The sequence below is a fragment of the Ilyonectria robusta genome (genome assembly GCF_021365365.1).
Source record: "Ilyonectria robusta strain PMI_751 chromosome Unknown BGZ61scaffold_28, whole genome shotgun sequence".
NCBI lineage: Eukaryota > Fungi > Ascomycota > Sordariomycetes > Hypocreales > Nectriaceae > Ilyonectria > Ilyonectria robusta.
The window spans coordinates 514,384-531,384 of record NW_025764462.1 but is presented as its reverse complement, the minus strand read 5'-3'; the positions used below and the strand labels follow the sequence as shown (position 1 = coordinate 531,384).

The following is a 17,001-nucleotide window of genomic DNA, read 5'->3' as shown; positions in this document are numbered from 1 at the left end:
TACGAACAGCAGACCGTCTTGATGGGTACGAGGTGTCTCATCTCGCTGTACTCACAGTAAACCAGCTCTGATGCTCGTAGAGTGAGTACCTTGAATTGATGGAATACACTCCCCGACCACCACCCGATATACTCCAACCCCAGCAGCAGATCAGATAAAACCTGATGTTCAACACCATCCCAAATAATTCCGATGGATCGAGTCAAGACCCTTCGCTAATGATTAGATGAGTCGGCCCCGGAATTTTCAGCCCCACTTGGTCTCAGAGAAAGCTCTCAATTTTCTCAACGTGAGAGTCTTGGACGACTTACCCCTGCGACTCCACTTGACAGGGACTCGACGCCGATTTTCTTTCACAGTGATGGAAACATCACCCCAGAAAATCTTGGCGCGGATAAATCATCGGGGGTTGTCGGCAGGTTTTCAGCTGTACGTAGCAGCACCCCGGAAAGATGGAGATGGATTATCTTATCAATCTATTACTTTGTGTCCTAATTCGGCTCGGGTGTACGATTAGCGTCATCAAAGCCAAGTCAATGTTGACTTCTGCGCCATTTCACTTCCTACAAATCGCCGCCTTCTTCGTGACTCTCAGAGTTTGTGAGAAATTTATACTCCCAATTATTATCTTGCTCATTTGGCCGTTCTATTCTTTCATTACAATATGAAGCACGTCATATAAACCCCAATTTCTAAGTCATTCCTATCGATGGCTTCGCCGGATGGATCCATCCCTGCCCTCAATTAACTCTAGGGTAGGCTGCACACCCCAGCCGTTATCGCCATGGTGCTGCCAGACCCAGACCCACCAGTGGATCGCTTTCAAACGGTGATGCAGAAGATCTCAATAGCACACATAGTGCTGGTGATGTCTGCAAGGCACTGAACTCCTCACAAGGTGTTTCTCGTAGTAGTACACGCCGTTTCTGGTCTGTTTTGACTGTTCATGTTGCTTCCGCTTGGTATCAACACGTTCACGTGACTCAGCGGGTCACGCGATCTAGTCCGAAGCTCGGCCGCATCAAAGTGAGGTCTAAAATTGGGTTATCAATCTCTTTATCAATCTATCGCAACCTCTCCACCAACTCTCATGATCAAGACCATGTGTCTCTGCGGCACCGTCCGCCAGATGGCGGATGATTCCGGAGACCCCAAGGCCAAACTGGACGCTTCTGATCTGACCAAGCACCTGGCCGCGATCCGCACTATTTTGGCAAAGTCGAAACCGCTCGCCCGGGATGTTGGTTATCAGGTCGTTCCAAACAACCAACGGACCATGAAGATAATGTCTGTGAAGGCCATTGATACATCGCAAGTGAATCAAATATGCAGCAGATTCAATGATGATATAGACGGGTTCTGGAAGGCCTCCGGTGACGTTCACCACACAGAACTGCTGCGAAGGCTTGCCTGTGTGTCAATATTCCTGAGATCTAAATTGGATCCCCAAGATGCTCAAGTCTGGGCTTCACCCCATATCTCAAGTGCCATAAAAGGATCAAGGACTTCAGAACTACGCTATGCTGGAAAGAAATACATCAAAATAGCTCGTAAACTCGGCGGCATCGGTTCCCTATTCTGGCTTCCATTGGATATACCTTCTTCAACGTAAGCAGTCTCTCAGGTGCGTCGGCCAATACTCATCCGGTACAGATATGAGAGATACCTCAATATGGACGACGAAGAAGCTTTTAGTCATCTGCATTCAGTTGGATTACATGCTCCAGACTACAATGACTTCGTCCAGCGCCTGGTCTCCACGCTACTCAATGGTTAGCAGCCCTTTGGGTTCTTAGGTGCCTATTGACTGAGCTCATCCTTAGATCCCGTAATAAAACTCTCATACTTCAATCTCCTTGTTGAGTTTGGGGACATTCTTCCACGCTCAGATCAGCTATTATTGCTCATTTTCGCCCTCGGCGGCTCTGACATTCCCGTTGCACTACTGCAGAGTGTACGAGGTTCTCAAAGGCGATGGACACAGGAGGGCGAAATAAAAACAACCACAGCTACTGAATTTGGGCTCCCTTCAGAGCTAGTGCAGTTTATGTCTGACGACAATTGCCTCGCTCAAGCTGGTGCCCGCCCGGAAATTACAAAACACGAGCTGGAAGATGGAACCCCCACTTGGTCAATCCGGCCGGAAGTAATGACACCATTCCCCGACACTCTATCTCCTCAGACAAAAGAAGACTTGGCATCCATGGCGCTGAGATTGATTTGTTTTGCCTGTCCGCCCTGTTTTGAAGGCAATACTACTTGGTATGATCTCTTGAACTTTATGTCTTGCTTGACTAACACGTTTGCAGGTCACCGCAGCTGAAAAAGGCAATTTGGGTCCTACTCGATAAAGCAACGAAACACATGCGAGTGTCTTTATCTTTAAGAACACACGCTATTGAGGCACTTCTCTTCTTCGTGGAGAGAGATTTCTTCACGATCCGCCAAGTTGCAGTTGAGCGCGCGAGGATGTTGCTACGCAAATCAATGCCCTATTACTTGCATGCCTCATTGGCGCTTTTCGAAAGCATCATCTACCGTATGGATGGAGGACTAGACAAATCCGATGCCAAGATCCGCGGTTTCCTCAGTCAAAGTCCACACCCTACCTCCCACTATGACAGTGCTCTGAGAGGAAGACTTCACATCTCTCATATCGAGAACAAGGTCCAGCGATACGACAGCGATGTGGCCTCGTGTATGTATGAGTGGGAAGGGATACAGCCACTATCGTCATTCGAAATAGAGGTGACTCGCAGGCTTCAGGGAACGGCAGCAAAGTTCTTTCAGTCAATAGGTGACTTTCCAGCCGCCCAGGCATCTTTGGAGCAGCACCTGTGGCTAAACTCCACAACGCCTATACGGCTCAACACTCGCTTTCTGATTACTTCTAAACTAGCAGAGATATACTGCGAGATGAATGAATATGGAAAAGCAGTGGATATCCTCCAGCTAGAGCTCGAGGGAATGGCAGAGACTCACAAGAAGGGTCGTCCCTTCAGACGTCTGTCCCTAGCCTTCGTGGAGGCAAGTATTGGCCAGGGGCAACTGGACGCTGCGGAAGCAACACTGCAGCGACTTGCTGATATTGAACCACCGGAACTGGACGATGTCAATGACCAGCTGCTCCATATGCGTAGGTTAATAGACGCCGCCCGCACTGTTCACGAGCGACTGGACTTTGAAGAAGCGCTGCGGATGTGGAGGTATACTTTGCAACGGATGGAGCATCTCCCGATTTTCAGGGCGAAGCACAGATGGACAGCGGTTGTCATTCATTTGTCCATAGCCCACGCTCAGCTAACTCTGGGCGATGAAGAAGGCGGCAAGCAGTCGTGGGCCACTGCGGTAGAAATGTCGAGGAATGAACGGTGTGAGTATGTAATTCCGGGGCTGGCGACTTTGTGGCTGCAGAAGATTGTCAGCGCGATTCATGAGAAGCAAGGGTGGCCGTTCCGCATGATGTTGCCTGGCGGGAAGCCTGATATTACCTGGGTGTAAGAAAGCGATTACTGCTACTTGGAAATAATGACCTAGTTCACATACAAAGCATTTGACATCTAGCGAAGGCAGATATGCGCAGGCTAATTTCTTTGCTTGATGTGATATCAAAAGTCGGGACACTCGTACAGAGCTGAACTGATATTTTTCTCCCAATCGTTTTAAAATGGCATTGTCTATCCAACCAATGTATATATGGAGAGGCACTGTATGCACGAGACAGCCGCTCGGTCGCAACGAATATGCCTCCCTCTACAGGTTTCACGGCTTGGGAAAAGCGGATGGTACGGGCCAGTGGGCGTGAGCGGCTTCACACGGATGGACAAAAGTGCTCACCGAGGCGACTGCGGGGGGAGGCTTCTACGGCCCAGGGTAATGTATAACTTGCCAGTGCGGCCGTCGGGCTCTTAGAGACAAAGATCCATATTCCGATCATCTCGGACATTCTCAACGCCATTGGCATTCCTGATCTTTCATTCCTTGCCGCCGACTTCAGGCAAACTCCCTCAAGAACAGAGCTTCCGCGAACTCCCTTTCCTCCTACACTTCCGTCGGCGCCCCCAGCATAGCTCCCACTTGTCCTGGTGCTATCCCTCCCGTGTTTGCCGAAATTGCAAAATCCATCTACATTGCGGGATACACCATCGCAAGCTTTTGCGGCTTAACAGCTGTCTACATCAACTACGAGGAGGAAATATGGACTGACAGGACGACGAGTCCGATGACGGTGACTCCTGGTTCCCCCCAAACCCTTGGACCGTCCCCTCAGCCGTCTTGAGCGTCATGTACACCCCCTCGAGCTACGTGGCTGACACTGCCCTTCCCAGGGATCCGATCCAGGATGCGGGTTGGAAAACAGTGTCCCGTTTGGTCACCGGCGCAGCCGCCGCGGCCAAGCTCGCCTTCACCGGGCCGGCACAGGGATTCTTCGCGACTAAGTATGGGCTAAGCTTCCTTGTAGTCAACGACACTTAGGCCACCGGAGAAACTGTCGATTTTGTCTGTGTGACACTGTTGAGTTTTGTTGCAGTGGAACACTGTAGCGAGCTGAGCAACGACGAAGCGAATTCAGACAGGTCAGCGGCTATTGTCGGGGAGGTGGCTAATATAATGAACTGCGCGGCGCGGCTGTCACGTTGTGCGGCTATCAATGGTCAAGAGCCGGAGAGCAAACTGATATTGACTGCAGCTATAGATGCTTCGCTTGTTGTTACAGGTGGTTTGCAGTTCGCCCTGGCTTTTATCCATTAGTTGTAGGTTTGCTGGTACACCGAATTTTCCATTGTTTCATTAACTCAATTATTTCTAACTCCGTATCAACTGAATTGCACCTAGTAAATAAGGATCCTCGTAGTCTACAAGTCGTCGATTCGCGTACCAATTTGCCTGTCTGCTGCAATGTCAAGTACTGCTTTGCCAACGACAATTTCGAGAACCCCCATCCCTACTGCCCTGAATACAACATTTTGCTTCCGCAAGACATCTCTACTTTCATGGTTGTCGTCTAATGCAAGAAGATCTCCCATCTGAATCACTTGCTCCGGCGTCACCTTGGCTGTATGCATCTCGCCCGCTTCCTTGATACAGCCATCTCGCGTGTCTACACAGAGAAGGTCGCCAGACAGAAGTGTCTCTGGATCTACTTCCATCATCTGTGGTTTGAATGAGCCAATAAGACTGATGAATCTCGTACGGCCAGGTGTATCAATGCTGGAGAAAGCAAATAGTGGTTCTCGCGATGGCGTGCAGCAGAAGATGGCTGCACTACTGCCCAACACATCATTGAGCTGTTCCTGGTAGGTGGCATTTCCCTCTGAGCACAGCATAGAGAATATGACCCCGGGGTAGCTTCGCCTCATCTCCTCCACCACGTGTGTCTCAAAGGCGGTAGTCCTCTGGGCGCCTCGGCCGACGACTGTCACTCGACTGATTTTCCCTTCCCTCGGCCCAAATAACATGGCCAATCTTAAATGCCACTCCGCCTGCTTCCCCGCCCCAAAGATAACGAGCTCGCCATCGACCTCGCATACTCTCTTCACGAATCCTAGCATAGTCATTAATGCCGTTCTGAATCCCGTCAACTCCTCTGCATTTAGCAGACCGATAAGTTCTCCATTCGGTGCGAAAATCGCGAGAGCACCAAGATGAGGACCACCGTCGCTATGGACTGTTACGGTTTTGATGCCGGTTGTCGTTGTTGTAGAGGCGGGCATAAATAGTGAAGTGTAGCCAGTGCTAGTGGTGATGGGCGTCCGGAGCGGTTGATGGATAGGCGAAGGAGTCGTAGAAATCGCGGAGAGCGCATGTTGTACAGAGGAGAGAATTTCGAGGCATTGGGTCTTGGAAAGAGATTGGAGGGTGGTGAGAACTTGGTCGTGGGAAAGAATTAGCATGGTGGTTTGCTGATGTTGCTGCAATTGACCCAAGTCTGTTGAAGAGATGTGGAAGTCACCCAGAAAAGTTTGATGGCATTGGTCTGAACATTTAAAATGTTAGATGTTACAGATCCAGAGTTCACTGTTCGTATTGATCAGAACAGTACTAATCTGATTAAGTGTGCGCGACCAAAATGGAAGGCCTTTCCGACAAACACCTCTGGGGGCGACATTCCGAACATGAGTTTGGTCTGATAGACAATTTGGTATAATAAAGTTCCAATGGTCAACTATGGACTCCCAATGTGAATTTAAATTTGGAGATATTTTGTCTACGATAAGCCGGGCTGGTAAAACTGGATCACCATGACGCGTATGACGAATCGCAGGACCACATTGCTCGGAGATAAAGAGAAACTAGAGATGAAATGGGTTAGCGGAAGACGAGCACATTTGCCGATAACGCCATCGCAAGGGCAGATAAGCAAACGGTCTAATCGAACCATGAGCAACTAAATAGGAAGTGCGGGCCGACGAGAAGAAGACCCATGCTCCTCCGTATTCCCTCGTGGTTCTACGCAACCGACTTGGGAACCTGCCTCTGGAACCTCGAGGTATGACGATACCAGCTCTTCCAAATTGATCGAATCAGCGGCATGGCGACCCGGTCCTCCAAATCTTACGGAGGCTGCTCGACGTGTAAAGGCCGCAAGGTCAAGTGCGACCAGGCAAAACCAGCCTGCGGCGATTGCACACGATTAGGATTGTCTTGCGGCGGCTACACAAATAACCTTCTATGGATCGAGTACGACCCTTTCGGCGGAGATGGGAGTGGAGTTTCTAAGATAGCGCATGATGCTGCGGCCTCTCGCCGAATACTCTTGTCTGGTACGTCGGTTTCCTGCTCCCTGCTCACGGGTGCTAATACTATTGCCAGAGCGGGAAAGAATAGCCATGTCAGAAACGATGGTACAATCGCTGAGTCCGTACTCTATTCAACAGGTCTTGGATGAGTTGCATGGCACCACTGAGCACGCCGATACTTCATACGCGACCACGGTAAAAGGCCCGTTTGGATTGTTCAAGGCCACCTCCCCGGGGGGTTCTACGGAAGCAACCATTGAGAGCGAGCCCGAACAAAATGTAGATGATCTTTTCTCAGACATTCAGTCATACAGCAATAATGGGCCTTCGGCAAGCGAAACAGCATTACCTTTGGAACTCTTTATGGACTACGGTTTCGGCTCTCTGATTACCAACGAATACGAACTCTTGCAGCTGAATGAATTACTTCTCCACACACCAAAATTTACATCACCATCTCCACAAGCCGGCATATCCCCACCGAAAGCCAAGGATTTAGAGGATCTAGACATGTCGCGCATTCATCACCTTTTAGAGAACTACCAATCCGACATGGCGAAACTACTTCCCATGTCATACAACAAGAAGCCTCCATGGCAGACTCTTTATCTTCCATCTACCAGGAGTACGGTTGGAGAGTTTGTTCTTGAAGGCGATGCTGGACCAGCGCGAGCCTCGTTGCTCTTCTCCATCCTTGCCATCAGTGCATTCAACCTCGACAGGCTGTGTGGAGAAGCTGAACAGACGAGCCATTGGTGGCACCTTGGACAGACTTATAAACATAGAGCAAAAGTTCGGGCACGGCAGTCTTTGCAAGACGAGTCTACTGGTGGCCCGAAAGCAAAGTATAAGGATGTCTTGATGGCACTTCTTGCAATGGTTACCTTATGTGTAAGTGGTCCAGTCGCCTTTGAGCTTGCACATATTAATCACTCAGATAGGTAATGAGCGGTAGTCTCTCCGAGGCTAGGTTCTACCTGCTCGACGCCGAGAGGTTCATTTGCATTCGCGGCATGTCAAAGCAGAAGATTTCAAGGAAAGTGGCCCAGCTCCACAACATCTATCTGTACCAGAGGGTCATAGAGGAAAGCACCTTTGTGTACCCCCGTCCGTCCGTACACGGATTGAACCAAGACACACTTTTGATCAAAGCTTCGGGCATGGAATTCCCTTCTCTGACAACCCAAAGCCTCACACGACAGACAAGTGCCGGGTCGGTTTCCCCCATTGCCTTCGAAAACCTCCTTGTCCGGTCCAACACGAACCCAGAGACTGGTTGTTTAACAACCAGAGAGATATACGGCATACCGCAAACAATTCTTGGCTTGATATCGCAAACTACACATCTAGCTAACGAGCTTGATGCGTTCTACGTGGACGGCATGCACACCACATTTACCGACGAGTTCAACTTGAGATCTACACAGTTGGAAAATAAGATATGCAACTGGGATGGCGTCATACGAGACGGGTTCAGTCAGTCTGGGGTTGCAAACGAGGACAGCTGTCGAACCATGCACCATCTACTTCTTGCGCTCCACTCCTCCCTGATTATTTTCTATTACAGACGAGTCAGAAAGATCAACCCTGTGATCCTCCAGTCATACGTCGGACAAGTGTATACACACCTGTTGCGTTGCACAGAGTTTTCGCTCCAGCACGATCAGACCGTAGCCATGGTATGGCCTGGTTTCATAGCTGCATGTGAAGCATTGAGCCTGGATTCCCAACAGAAGTGGTTGCGGTGGCTGCGCGAAGCTAGCCTGAGGAGCAATTTGAGTGGTTTCGACGTTGCTGCTGACGTGGCTACTGAGGTGTGGAAGAGACGAAAGGAGGAGTACGACATCACAGTGAGCTGGGTTGATGTATTGAGGCAAAACAATTTGCGCGTGATTCTCACTTGAAGTTGTGGTATGTTACTTGAATGGAATGAGGAATATTACCCGGAAAACAATGGCAGCCCAGAAATTGAAGGGAAGTGATTGTGCTGGCTCGATCAATGTTGCTGGGATTGACATAATGGACTTGGAAACTCGTTCGTGAGATTGATGCTAGTGATGTAATTGAGCGAAGCTTCGCGAAAACATTGACTCTTCTCTCGTACGAATATCTACACAGTCAATTGCGCACGGTTTAAGATTGACCACACAGTCAAAAGAGAACTGAGTCGATGATACGAATGACGCTGTAGTTGACAAGGCGCCAACGTGAAACTTTATTAAAGACAGTATTAATGGACGAGAAGTTAATTCCCCAGGATGATACACCATTAATAGGAGTATTTAAATCTCAAGTTTTGCCCATCCGTCAGGTCGATATCTGATGTATCCTCAGAATTATCCTCGATCACCGGGACCAGTGCCCTTCTCTTGTTGGTAATAATCTGAACAGCAGCATACGCAACACCAGTAACAAACATGATTGCGAAGCAAACAAACATGGCCAAGATACCAGTCTGATAGGTTGGTGCTTCCTTGGTCATGAAGAACTGCGGGCCAATGATATTGCCAACGGCGTAAGCAACCGCGATGGACGTGCTTGCAAACGACTTCTTCGTCACTCCACTATTGTTTGAAGTCGCAAGAGATACAGCCATGACCCATGAGACGTTGTAGAAGCCCATCAAGTACACACCACCGAGCGCAAGGTTGCGCTGTGCCTCATGATCCGCAAGGCGAACAATCATGGCGCCTGCGATGGCTGGCAAAGTACTCATGCACCAAATAATACATCGCAAATTTGGGACGTATTGGGCGAGGAAACCGAGCGAGAACTGCGAGATGAATGCGACGGCTGCCTGTGGCGTTGCGAGTAGAGTGGTCCGCTGCGGGCTGTAACCAAAGCCATTGATGATGAGCGGGTTGAAGTTGGTGATGCCGGCATTGGTTACAGATTGCGCGATGGTGAAAATGATTAGCAGCCAGTAGGAAGGCGACTTGAGTGCTTCGACACATTGGGACATTTTGAAACCAGCGACCATCTTGCCTTGCTGATTAGACGCAAGCCTTTCAACAGCTCTCATCTTTTCCGACTCGTTCAAAAACCAGGCTTGTCCTGGGGTCGAAGGCAGCATTAGAGTAGTATAAATGCCAAGAGTGGTTGTAATCGATCCATAAATGATGAATAAATATCGCCACTTAGCAAGGGGGCCTGGGATGTTTGCCATGGCATAGGCTAGGATTCCACCGAAAATTCCAGCGAACGTATTGTACCAGAGAGCGGTTCGAAGAGCTTGTTCAGACCGCTTCCACCAGGTCGCCGACATAACCATGAAGCAAGGAAGGATGGTGGCTTCAAACATGCCGAGAAAGAATCGCACGGTAGCCAGACCTGCAAAGTTTTGGCATGCTGCCATGCAAATCAGACAAATTCCCCAGCCCGATGTCGAAACTCCAATGACTCTTCCCGCAGGAACCTTTGTCAAGAGCCACAAGGTGGGAGGCAGCATGGACAGGTAGCCAAAGTAAAAAATTGATCCCAACCAAGAGTATTCCTGTTTGACCAGTCCAGTATCAACCTTCAAGCCAAGGATAGCTGCGTAGGCGAGTGCATTTTTGTCCAAGAATTCGAAAGTTGCAACCAGAACGAGAAGGCTCAGAACAAACGCATCCGTCTTGAGCAAGATGCGTCTGTCGAGCTTGATCTCCTCTGGTGTTCGGGATTGGTCTGATATGGGGGACTCCGGTGTGTCTTTTGGGGTTTCACTCCGGCCGAGACTTGTCTCTTCTGCCTGTGGCCCTGCGATCACCTTGTCGTGTGTCTCGTATTCTATACCAAAGGATTAGACCTAACCTGTGTGCTAAACACGAGTTGGTGCGCAGAACATACCCGATTGCATGGTGAACGATTTGTTAAGACGTAATCACCAGTGCCACTAATGTCAAGACCTTTTCGTGAGCTTTTGTTCCATGTTATTGTGGGGAGAAGCAACGGCTTTAAATGAATGCACCGACGAATTGAGCTCCGTACTCCATCCTGCTCGATCGCAACGATGGTCCACAATAAACTAGCACGCAATAAGTTAATCAGGCTGGATGAACTTTTTGGGCGATGATACCATAGCGGGGCTGATATGTCGACGAGATAAGCTTCGAAAAAGGAAGTGCGGTCCGACGAGGATCCAGAGGCCGGTGATACCCGATTTTCGACGCAGTTTTATATACAATTTGGAACGCTACTGAGACTAACCTTCTTCCAATCATTCATCTGAGCGATGCTTTCGATGTTTAAGGCGGGATCTTGCGTCGCTTCTACAGAGCGTTGACTACCCAGCCCATCGTTGCATATCCTTATCTCTCGTCAACAAACCTCCTTTGGCACCGAGTTAGCTGGATATAATTATAGCAACTCCATTGCCATCATGGGATCTATCGATATCAATCTTCAATTCTCAGACAACCCTATCCCAGGTCACAGCCCCATTGAGTGCATAGACCTTCACACCTCCGGCCAACCAGCACGCATCGTGGTGCGAGGCTTCCCGCTTCTCCAGGGAACTCTACTTGAGCAACGGTCGCAAGCACGAAGCAAATATGACCACCTACGCTCACGGATTATACTCGAACCTCGCGGACACGCGGCCATGTTCGGGGCCATTCTGTGTCCACGGACAGAGTTGACAGAAACCGGCGAAGCACACATGGGAGTGCTATTTATGCATAACTCCGGATTCTCAGATATGTGTGGCCATTGTACCATTGCCGTGGCCAGGTGCTTAGTCGACATGCACGACAAAAGCATTTTCCCACAGCGGCGAGAATTATGCTATGATACGGCAACGCAGAGTGTGGAGATTAAAGTACACACACCGACTGGAATCGTCAGGGTGGTGGTGCCAACACTTCCAGGTGGATCACGAAGTGACCCTTCACGACCGGTGGCATTTTTTTCTGTCCCAGCATTCGCTGCGGCTCTTGGCCTTCGTGTTCCTATCCCCATCGAGAACCGCTGGCCAGAACTTGGCGGCAGACAAGACGTCGAGCTAGATATCGGATACGGCGGCGCGTGGTATGGGCTTGTGAAGTGCCAAGATTTGGGCTTCGCTTCGGGGCTACGTCAACCCGATCTCGAAGCATTGGAGCGAGCGAATAAGCAACTCACGAAATCGCTTTCGGAGTTTCTCAATCACACCCACAATCTGTCGGAGTCAGTGCCAGCTAGATTAGGAGAAGTTCAAGTGCGAAGAGTCATGATCACAGACGAATACGTCGTCCAAGACGCGGTGTTTGAGGAGAGGAGCGAGGCAGGCCTGTTATTCTACGAGAGCGAGCAGATTGATCGTTCACCAACGGGCGGCTGCGTTGTGGCTCGGGTGGCGGTGGCATACGCAAAAGGGTTGATACAGCTACATGAAAGAAAACTGTATCATTCGCTTTTGTCTCTTGCCTACCAAGGCGAAGGCGCGTTTCTGGGCACCCCAGTGGAGGAAGTGAGCTTGATTGACAGCAAAGACACCCCTTCTGTTGCAGTTACGGTAAAGGTTGAGGGGAAAGCGTATTATACTGGGCAATCCAGATTTATTATCGAAGATGGAGATCCATTGTTAAATGGCTTCGCGTTCAAGTCAGTCATAAAATAATGGATGTTTAATTTACCGTGGAGAGCACTATTAAATATTAATACTTCACTCGCGGATTGTCAAAGGATTTGGACCAAGTCTCATGTCGTTTGGGCAATCTAGCTGCCATAGATAATCAACTCTAATAAGTCTGCATTGACAAGAGATCTTAGCTACATCCATCAACACACTGAATCCATAAAACTGCTAGATGGCTCGAGGTCCATCTGATGTCTCCCCAGGCAACGACCTAATCTCGATCTTAACAAGGGCCAGGTGATCCCGGACTTTTGGTAATTCAACCGCTGCTCGCATCCATCCGACGTGCCTGCAGACAGACAGGGACTAGCGCTCATAATCACCAGTCCCAGGTCTTGTATGTCAGGTTGATATCGGCTGCCGCCAACATCACCGCCACCACATCGTCTTCAAACGTGTGCCTCGTGTCGCAAATTACTCGCCGAAGATTCGGGAATTGCTGCGGCTGCAGGCCTTTGAGTTCAGCAAGACTAATAAGCTCCTTCCGAAGCCCTGTGTGATTAACGAGATCTAGACTCCGAAAGTTGAGTGCTTTGATTGAGGAGGGAATGTTTTCAATGAGGAAAGGATGCTCATATGCGTCTTGGGTCTCTTTCGGCAGTATATTCGGGCTGAGTAGCAAATGTTGCAAAGCGACGAAGTCCTTGAAGGTAAGTGCGGGACTGTTCTTTTCTTTGTTGTCGTTGTGGAGAGCGAGGTGCAAACAACGGAGAGTTTCACGATGAGTTTGCAGATGTCTCATTATGGCCGATAAGGGAAGAGGTCTGGCAAATCTGTCGTAGCATAATTCTACCATGCGAGGTCGGTCCGGTAACATCTCGTACGTAAATGTGCGAAGCCCACCCGTGCAAGCAGAGAGCAGATCTTGAAGCTTCTCCTCGGGCAGATCCATTCGCGAGACCCGAAGGACCCTCAGGTTTGGCATAGGGGGAATCGAGGAAGGGAAGCCGTTTTCACCGCGGATGTCGAACGCTTGCAACCCTGATGCCAGTTCAAGGATCGGGCTAGAGAAGATGGGCGAATCAAAAGTCTTTAGCGGGAGGCTTGACACATTAAGAGCTGATAATGCTGAGGAAGTGCATAGACGAAACCTGAAGTCGGCATTTCGGATGCTCAAATACTCCAGATTCGGGAGCTGGACAAGTAACATGGCAAATAGCTCGGCGGCTATCCATATCTTCCCCATTCCACTCTCAGAGTCGAGTTTGCGGCTTAGTTCGTCAATATTAGATGGACTGAGGCCATGCTCTCCATCTAAAAAAGAAACGAGAAAATCCGAAAAGTCTTTGGCCTGGACGTCCCTCTGGAACAAATCGAAGCTGGACAAAGGGACGGGATGCAATGCACGTTCTCTCCACGCTTTCGGAAGGTCGATTCCCAAGGCACTCGCGCCCTGGGTAAGTGCTTTACTCGCGTCGTGTTTGCGGGTCGACTTGAAGAGTTTCCAGTAGAGAGAGACCACCTTGACAACACTGGCCAGGTCCCGCCGCTGGCTTATTGTCCGCATATACAGAATGAGGCGCCGATTCCACTTGAGCCCCCTCGATTTCCAAGAGTCACCGTGGCCGTGGGCGAACTCATGATGCAAGATGGGCTGGGCAATATCTCGGAATCGCCTGGAAACACGGCTCAGCGAACACAGTGGGCGGCGGTACAGCAAGCAGTGCTACGACTTTCTGTGCGGCTTCTGGCTGTCTCTTTCTCGCCGAAGCTGTAATTGACGCTGTTGCACAGTGCCTACGTCACATGGCTGATCGTATTCGCCGCAGCAGTGGAGGCAAAAATTGCTGAAGATGAGAGTGAGGGTTTCGGTCGGGAGGGTCGCGAACTGCGCCAGATGCCGGGAGCCCATTTTTCGATATTCGTCGATGTCCAGGCAAGGACCTCACTTCAACGGGATATCGAGAGATGTCGGTAGATGTCCAGATAAAGGTCTTTCGACGACAAATTTCGACGATGATATTGTGAAGAAAGAAGTGAAGAAGGGTGTAAAGGAAGAAGTGAAGAATGATGCGAAGACAGAAGTGATGGGTAGAGTGGCAGGCAACAGGCAGATCAGATCTCTTTGTAGGGAACATCAACCTTTGGTGTGTCATGTGCCGGTGTTTGCTTTGTTCAAACGGACAAAAGAGTGCCTTATGCACGATGCACATGTGACCAAAGTGGCTGGCCTGAAATCCTTAGCCTGGTCAAATCTCCTGTCTTGCAATAGTGGCGTACCTACATATTAAGGCTTCCACATGTCAGTAGCTTGTGTTGATATGTAGCTCAGCTGAGCAGCTTGACGTCAAAGGGCATTCCGAGTCGCGTGAATGATTGCAGCGCTTGCGTCTTAAGCATTGGATGCAACAACAAAGAAAGCCACGACAAATAAATGGACAACAAAGAAAGATACACCGCCGACGGGCCAAACTCCGGCTATTCCACGGGAGGCAGCAATGCTTCAAGGTCAGGCACCAACGGTTGTACAGTGTTTGGTGTTTGCTAAGTTACCGTTGGCAAACCAATCAACGCTTTGATGCACCCGACGTGTGAAAACATCAACTTGTTTGCGTCTATATTGCAATGTGTATCCAATCCGGTGTGATCACCAGTCTGTTATTTGATCATTTCCGAGCGGGCAGTTGCGTTTGAGTCTGGACCACAACTGGTCGCGCACTGAGAGACTGCCTTCCACTGAAGAAGCGCCTGAAAAAAATAGCAAGACAACGCGATTAAACATTATTACAAAACAGCTTTTGTATTTAGAGTGACGATAATCAACGACCAATAAAGATTGTTCACGAGACTTAAATATTTCGCTGCCTGGTGTGCCAAAGACTAATCAGCCAAATTTAGGCAAGATGATACAAATGCAGCCTGGAGAACAGTTAGCACCTCATCCCTCATTTCAACGCTACTGATTCAGCTTGCACTCACCAGTCTTCTGCAACTTCCGACTCCCCAAGCATCCTGGCTGTATCCACTGCCTGTGGGAGATTGAGGTCTCGTCCCAACTCGTGCAGAAAAACGACGGCGTACTTCCTCATGGATGATGAATAAACGGAAGACGTGAGGAGAATGCTCAACGGCCAGATCAATGTTCTTGCAGAAGGACAGAACTTTCCTCGGTTGCTGGTAGGTTCCAAAAAGTCCGGGACGCTCGCAAGCACACCTGTCGCAACCTCGGCCATGTTACGGCCTGCCATTTGCTTGAGGTTTTTCAGGTATACGCAACTGCAGAGAGGGTCGTGACAGGAAGCACCGCTACTCGATAGTTGGGGATGCGGGTCATCTAAACCGAGTGATACTCCCCTCCAGATGAGCTCATTCAGTAACATGCGTATCATGCGAATGGCACTCCAGAATTTCGCAACTCTATGGTTGGGATATCGGAAAGCGATGCCGAGATATGCCCAGGCAGGGGTGTCTTCTTTGGGTCGCATGGTGTACCGCATCTCATCCTCTAGGCCGTCCATGAGAGCCACCGTGTCGTTGTCGAGGTCCCTGGCCTCGTAAAGTAGTTCCGCAACCGGTGACGCTGTAGCTCGGGCTCTGAGACTGGCAACCCGGTCTATTATGGGGCCAAGACGGAGAGCTGGGTCTTTGGCGTTGAGAAACTGAATAGCTTCATCATGTAGTGTGAGACACTCAGTTGGGACAGGGACGATTCTCTGCACGCAACTGGTGCGAATGTTAGTGATAGTTTGGATGAACAGGTGTTGCGCCATCTGGGACTGAAACTGTTGCTTGCCCCTTAGGCGAAGTAGTTCCAAAGCACCAAGCGTGTGTGCAGTCCAGCTCTCTGGTGATTCCCTGCCTTCGAAGATGATGGCTTCGAATAGGCCCAGCAGCAAGACGGCAGCGAGGGTTCGATCGAGAGCTGCCTCTTTGGGAGATGCTAATGCAGTATTGGTTTGAGCCAGGGCAAGGGCGTAACTGGACCTAGCCGTCTTCATGTAGCTGGCATCTCTGACTCGGAGCGCAAAGGTGGCGAATGAAGCGGCACGGATGGCTGAAGAGACAGCGTCCTTGGCGAGTGGATCGGTCTGGTAGAGACCTGGGAGATAGTTTTGAAATGGAGAGGCGATAATGAATGATGTCATGAAGTAGGTTATCGCTGTGGGTTCGGCAAGCACATCGATGCTCAGATTGTGACCCAGAGGCGACAGGACAATTTCTTCTACATCATCATTAAGCTTGAACTCCTCGAGGAGCTCGATTGCGCTGCTTGATACCAATAAAGTAGATGAACAAGAAGCGTCTTGGGTCGGAAGCCGCTTCTTCTTGGCCCTCTGCACCTTATGAGCGACAACGCCTGTTTCGTCCCTGAAGCGCAGCTCCGAAGTATCCCTGTACCCTGGACACGGGATCTTCTGGCGGAAGCATTGCGTGCAGGCCGGCCGGATGCGGTCGCACTAGACAGGAAGGGTGATTAGGGATTGAGTGATGTACTCAACGCATGTGGCATTTTTGGGATTGTTGCCGGGTTATCACGGCGTTCTGCTTACCTTGCGTCGCTTCTCGCGACAGGTGTGGCAAGCTGTAGATGGCTTGCCGCTGAAGACCATGGTTTGTGAGGAGAGGAATGTGAATTATAGAGGATCTATTTGAATGACTCAGATGACCCGATGATATCAAAGAAACCCTTCAGCTGTAGATGATGGAATGACGTTCAAAATAACG

The 17,001-nt window shown here is 49.8% G+C and overlaps 7 protein-coding genes across 7 annotated transcripts; 3 read left to right on the top strand and 4 right to left on the bottom strand.

Annotated features, from left to right (window-relative positions):
• Positions 1-1,229: 1,229 nt before the first annotated feature.
• Positions 1,230-3,580, top strand: BGZ61DRAFT_461791 (uncharacterized protein). The gene is made up of 4 exons (XM_046247216.1): positions 1,230-1,608; positions 1,654-1,772; positions 1,824-2,262; positions 2,310-3,580. The coding sequence occupies exons 1-4, from the start codon at positions 1,277-1,279 to the stop codon at positions 3,499-3,501; spliced, it is 2,082 nt and encodes a 693-aa protein (XP_046097809.1). The 5' UTR covers positions 1,230-1,276; the 3' UTR covers positions 3,502-3,580.
• Positions 3,581-4,856: 1,276 nt separating this feature from the next.
• On the bottom strand, positions 4,857-5,894 carry BGZ61DRAFT_538439 (ornithine cyclodeaminase/mu-crystallin family protein; the record flags this gene model as incomplete). The annotated part of the gene is made up of 1 exon (XM_046254652.1): positions 4,857-5,894. One exon carries the CDS (start codon positions 5,892-5,894, stop codon positions 4,857-4,859), a length of 1,038 nt encoding a protein of 345 aa, XP_046097808.1.
• Positions 5,895-6,410: 516 nt separating this feature from the next.
• On the top strand, positions 6,411-8,907 carry BGZ61DRAFT_461790 (fungal-specific transcription factor domain-containing protein). The gene is made up of 3 exons (XM_046247215.1): positions 6,411-6,764; positions 6,814-7,631; positions 7,682-8,907. Exons 1-3 carry the CDS (start codon positions 6,533-6,535, stop codon positions 8,642-8,644), a joined length of 2,013 nt encoding a protein of 670 aa, XP_046097807.1. The 5' UTR covers positions 6,411-6,532; the 3' UTR covers positions 8,645-8,907.
• Positions 8,908-9,009: 102 nt separating this feature from the next.
• BGZ61DRAFT_498634 (major facilitator superfamily domain-containing protein) lies at positions 9,010-10,650 on the bottom strand (the record flags this gene model as incomplete). The annotated part of the gene is made up of 2 exons (XM_046251298.1): positions 9,010-10,369; positions 10,628-10,650. 2 exons carry the CDS (start codon positions 10,648-10,650, stop codon positions 9,010-9,012), a joined length of 1,383 nt encoding a protein of 460 aa, XP_046097806.1.
• Positions 10,651-10,955: 305 nt separating this feature from the next.
• On the top strand, positions 10,956-12,332 carry BGZ61DRAFT_509793 (proline racemase). Its single transcript, XM_046252024.1, has one exon. The coding sequence runs from the start codon at positions 11,101-11,103 to the stop codon at positions 12,316-12,318; it is 1,218 nt and encodes a 405-aa protein (XP_046097805.1). The 5' UTR covers positions 10,956-11,100; the 3' UTR covers positions 12,319-12,332.
• A 323-nt stretch (positions 12,333-12,655) lies between these two features.
• BGZ61DRAFT_484181 (uncharacterized protein) lies at positions 12,656-14,188 on the bottom strand (the record flags this gene model as incomplete). The annotated part of the gene is made up of 2 exons (XM_046249579.1): positions 12,656-13,952; positions 14,007-14,188. The coding sequence occupies 2 exons, from the start codon at positions 14,186-14,188 to the stop codon at positions 12,656-12,658; spliced, it is 1,479 nt and encodes a 492-aa protein (XP_046097804.1).
• Positions 14,189-14,888: 700 nt separating this feature from the next.
• BGZ61DRAFT_461787 (uncharacterized protein) lies at positions 14,889-17,001 on the bottom strand. Its single transcript, XM_046247214.1, has 3 exons — positions 16,827-17,001; positions 15,256-16,733; positions 14,889-15,195 (listed from the first exon to the last, which is right to left on the bottom strand). Exons 1-3 carry the CDS (start codon positions 16,884-16,886, stop codon positions 15,171-15,173), a joined length of 1,563 nt encoding a protein of 520 aa, XP_046097803.1. The 5' UTR covers positions 16,887-17,001; the 3' UTR covers positions 14,889-15,170.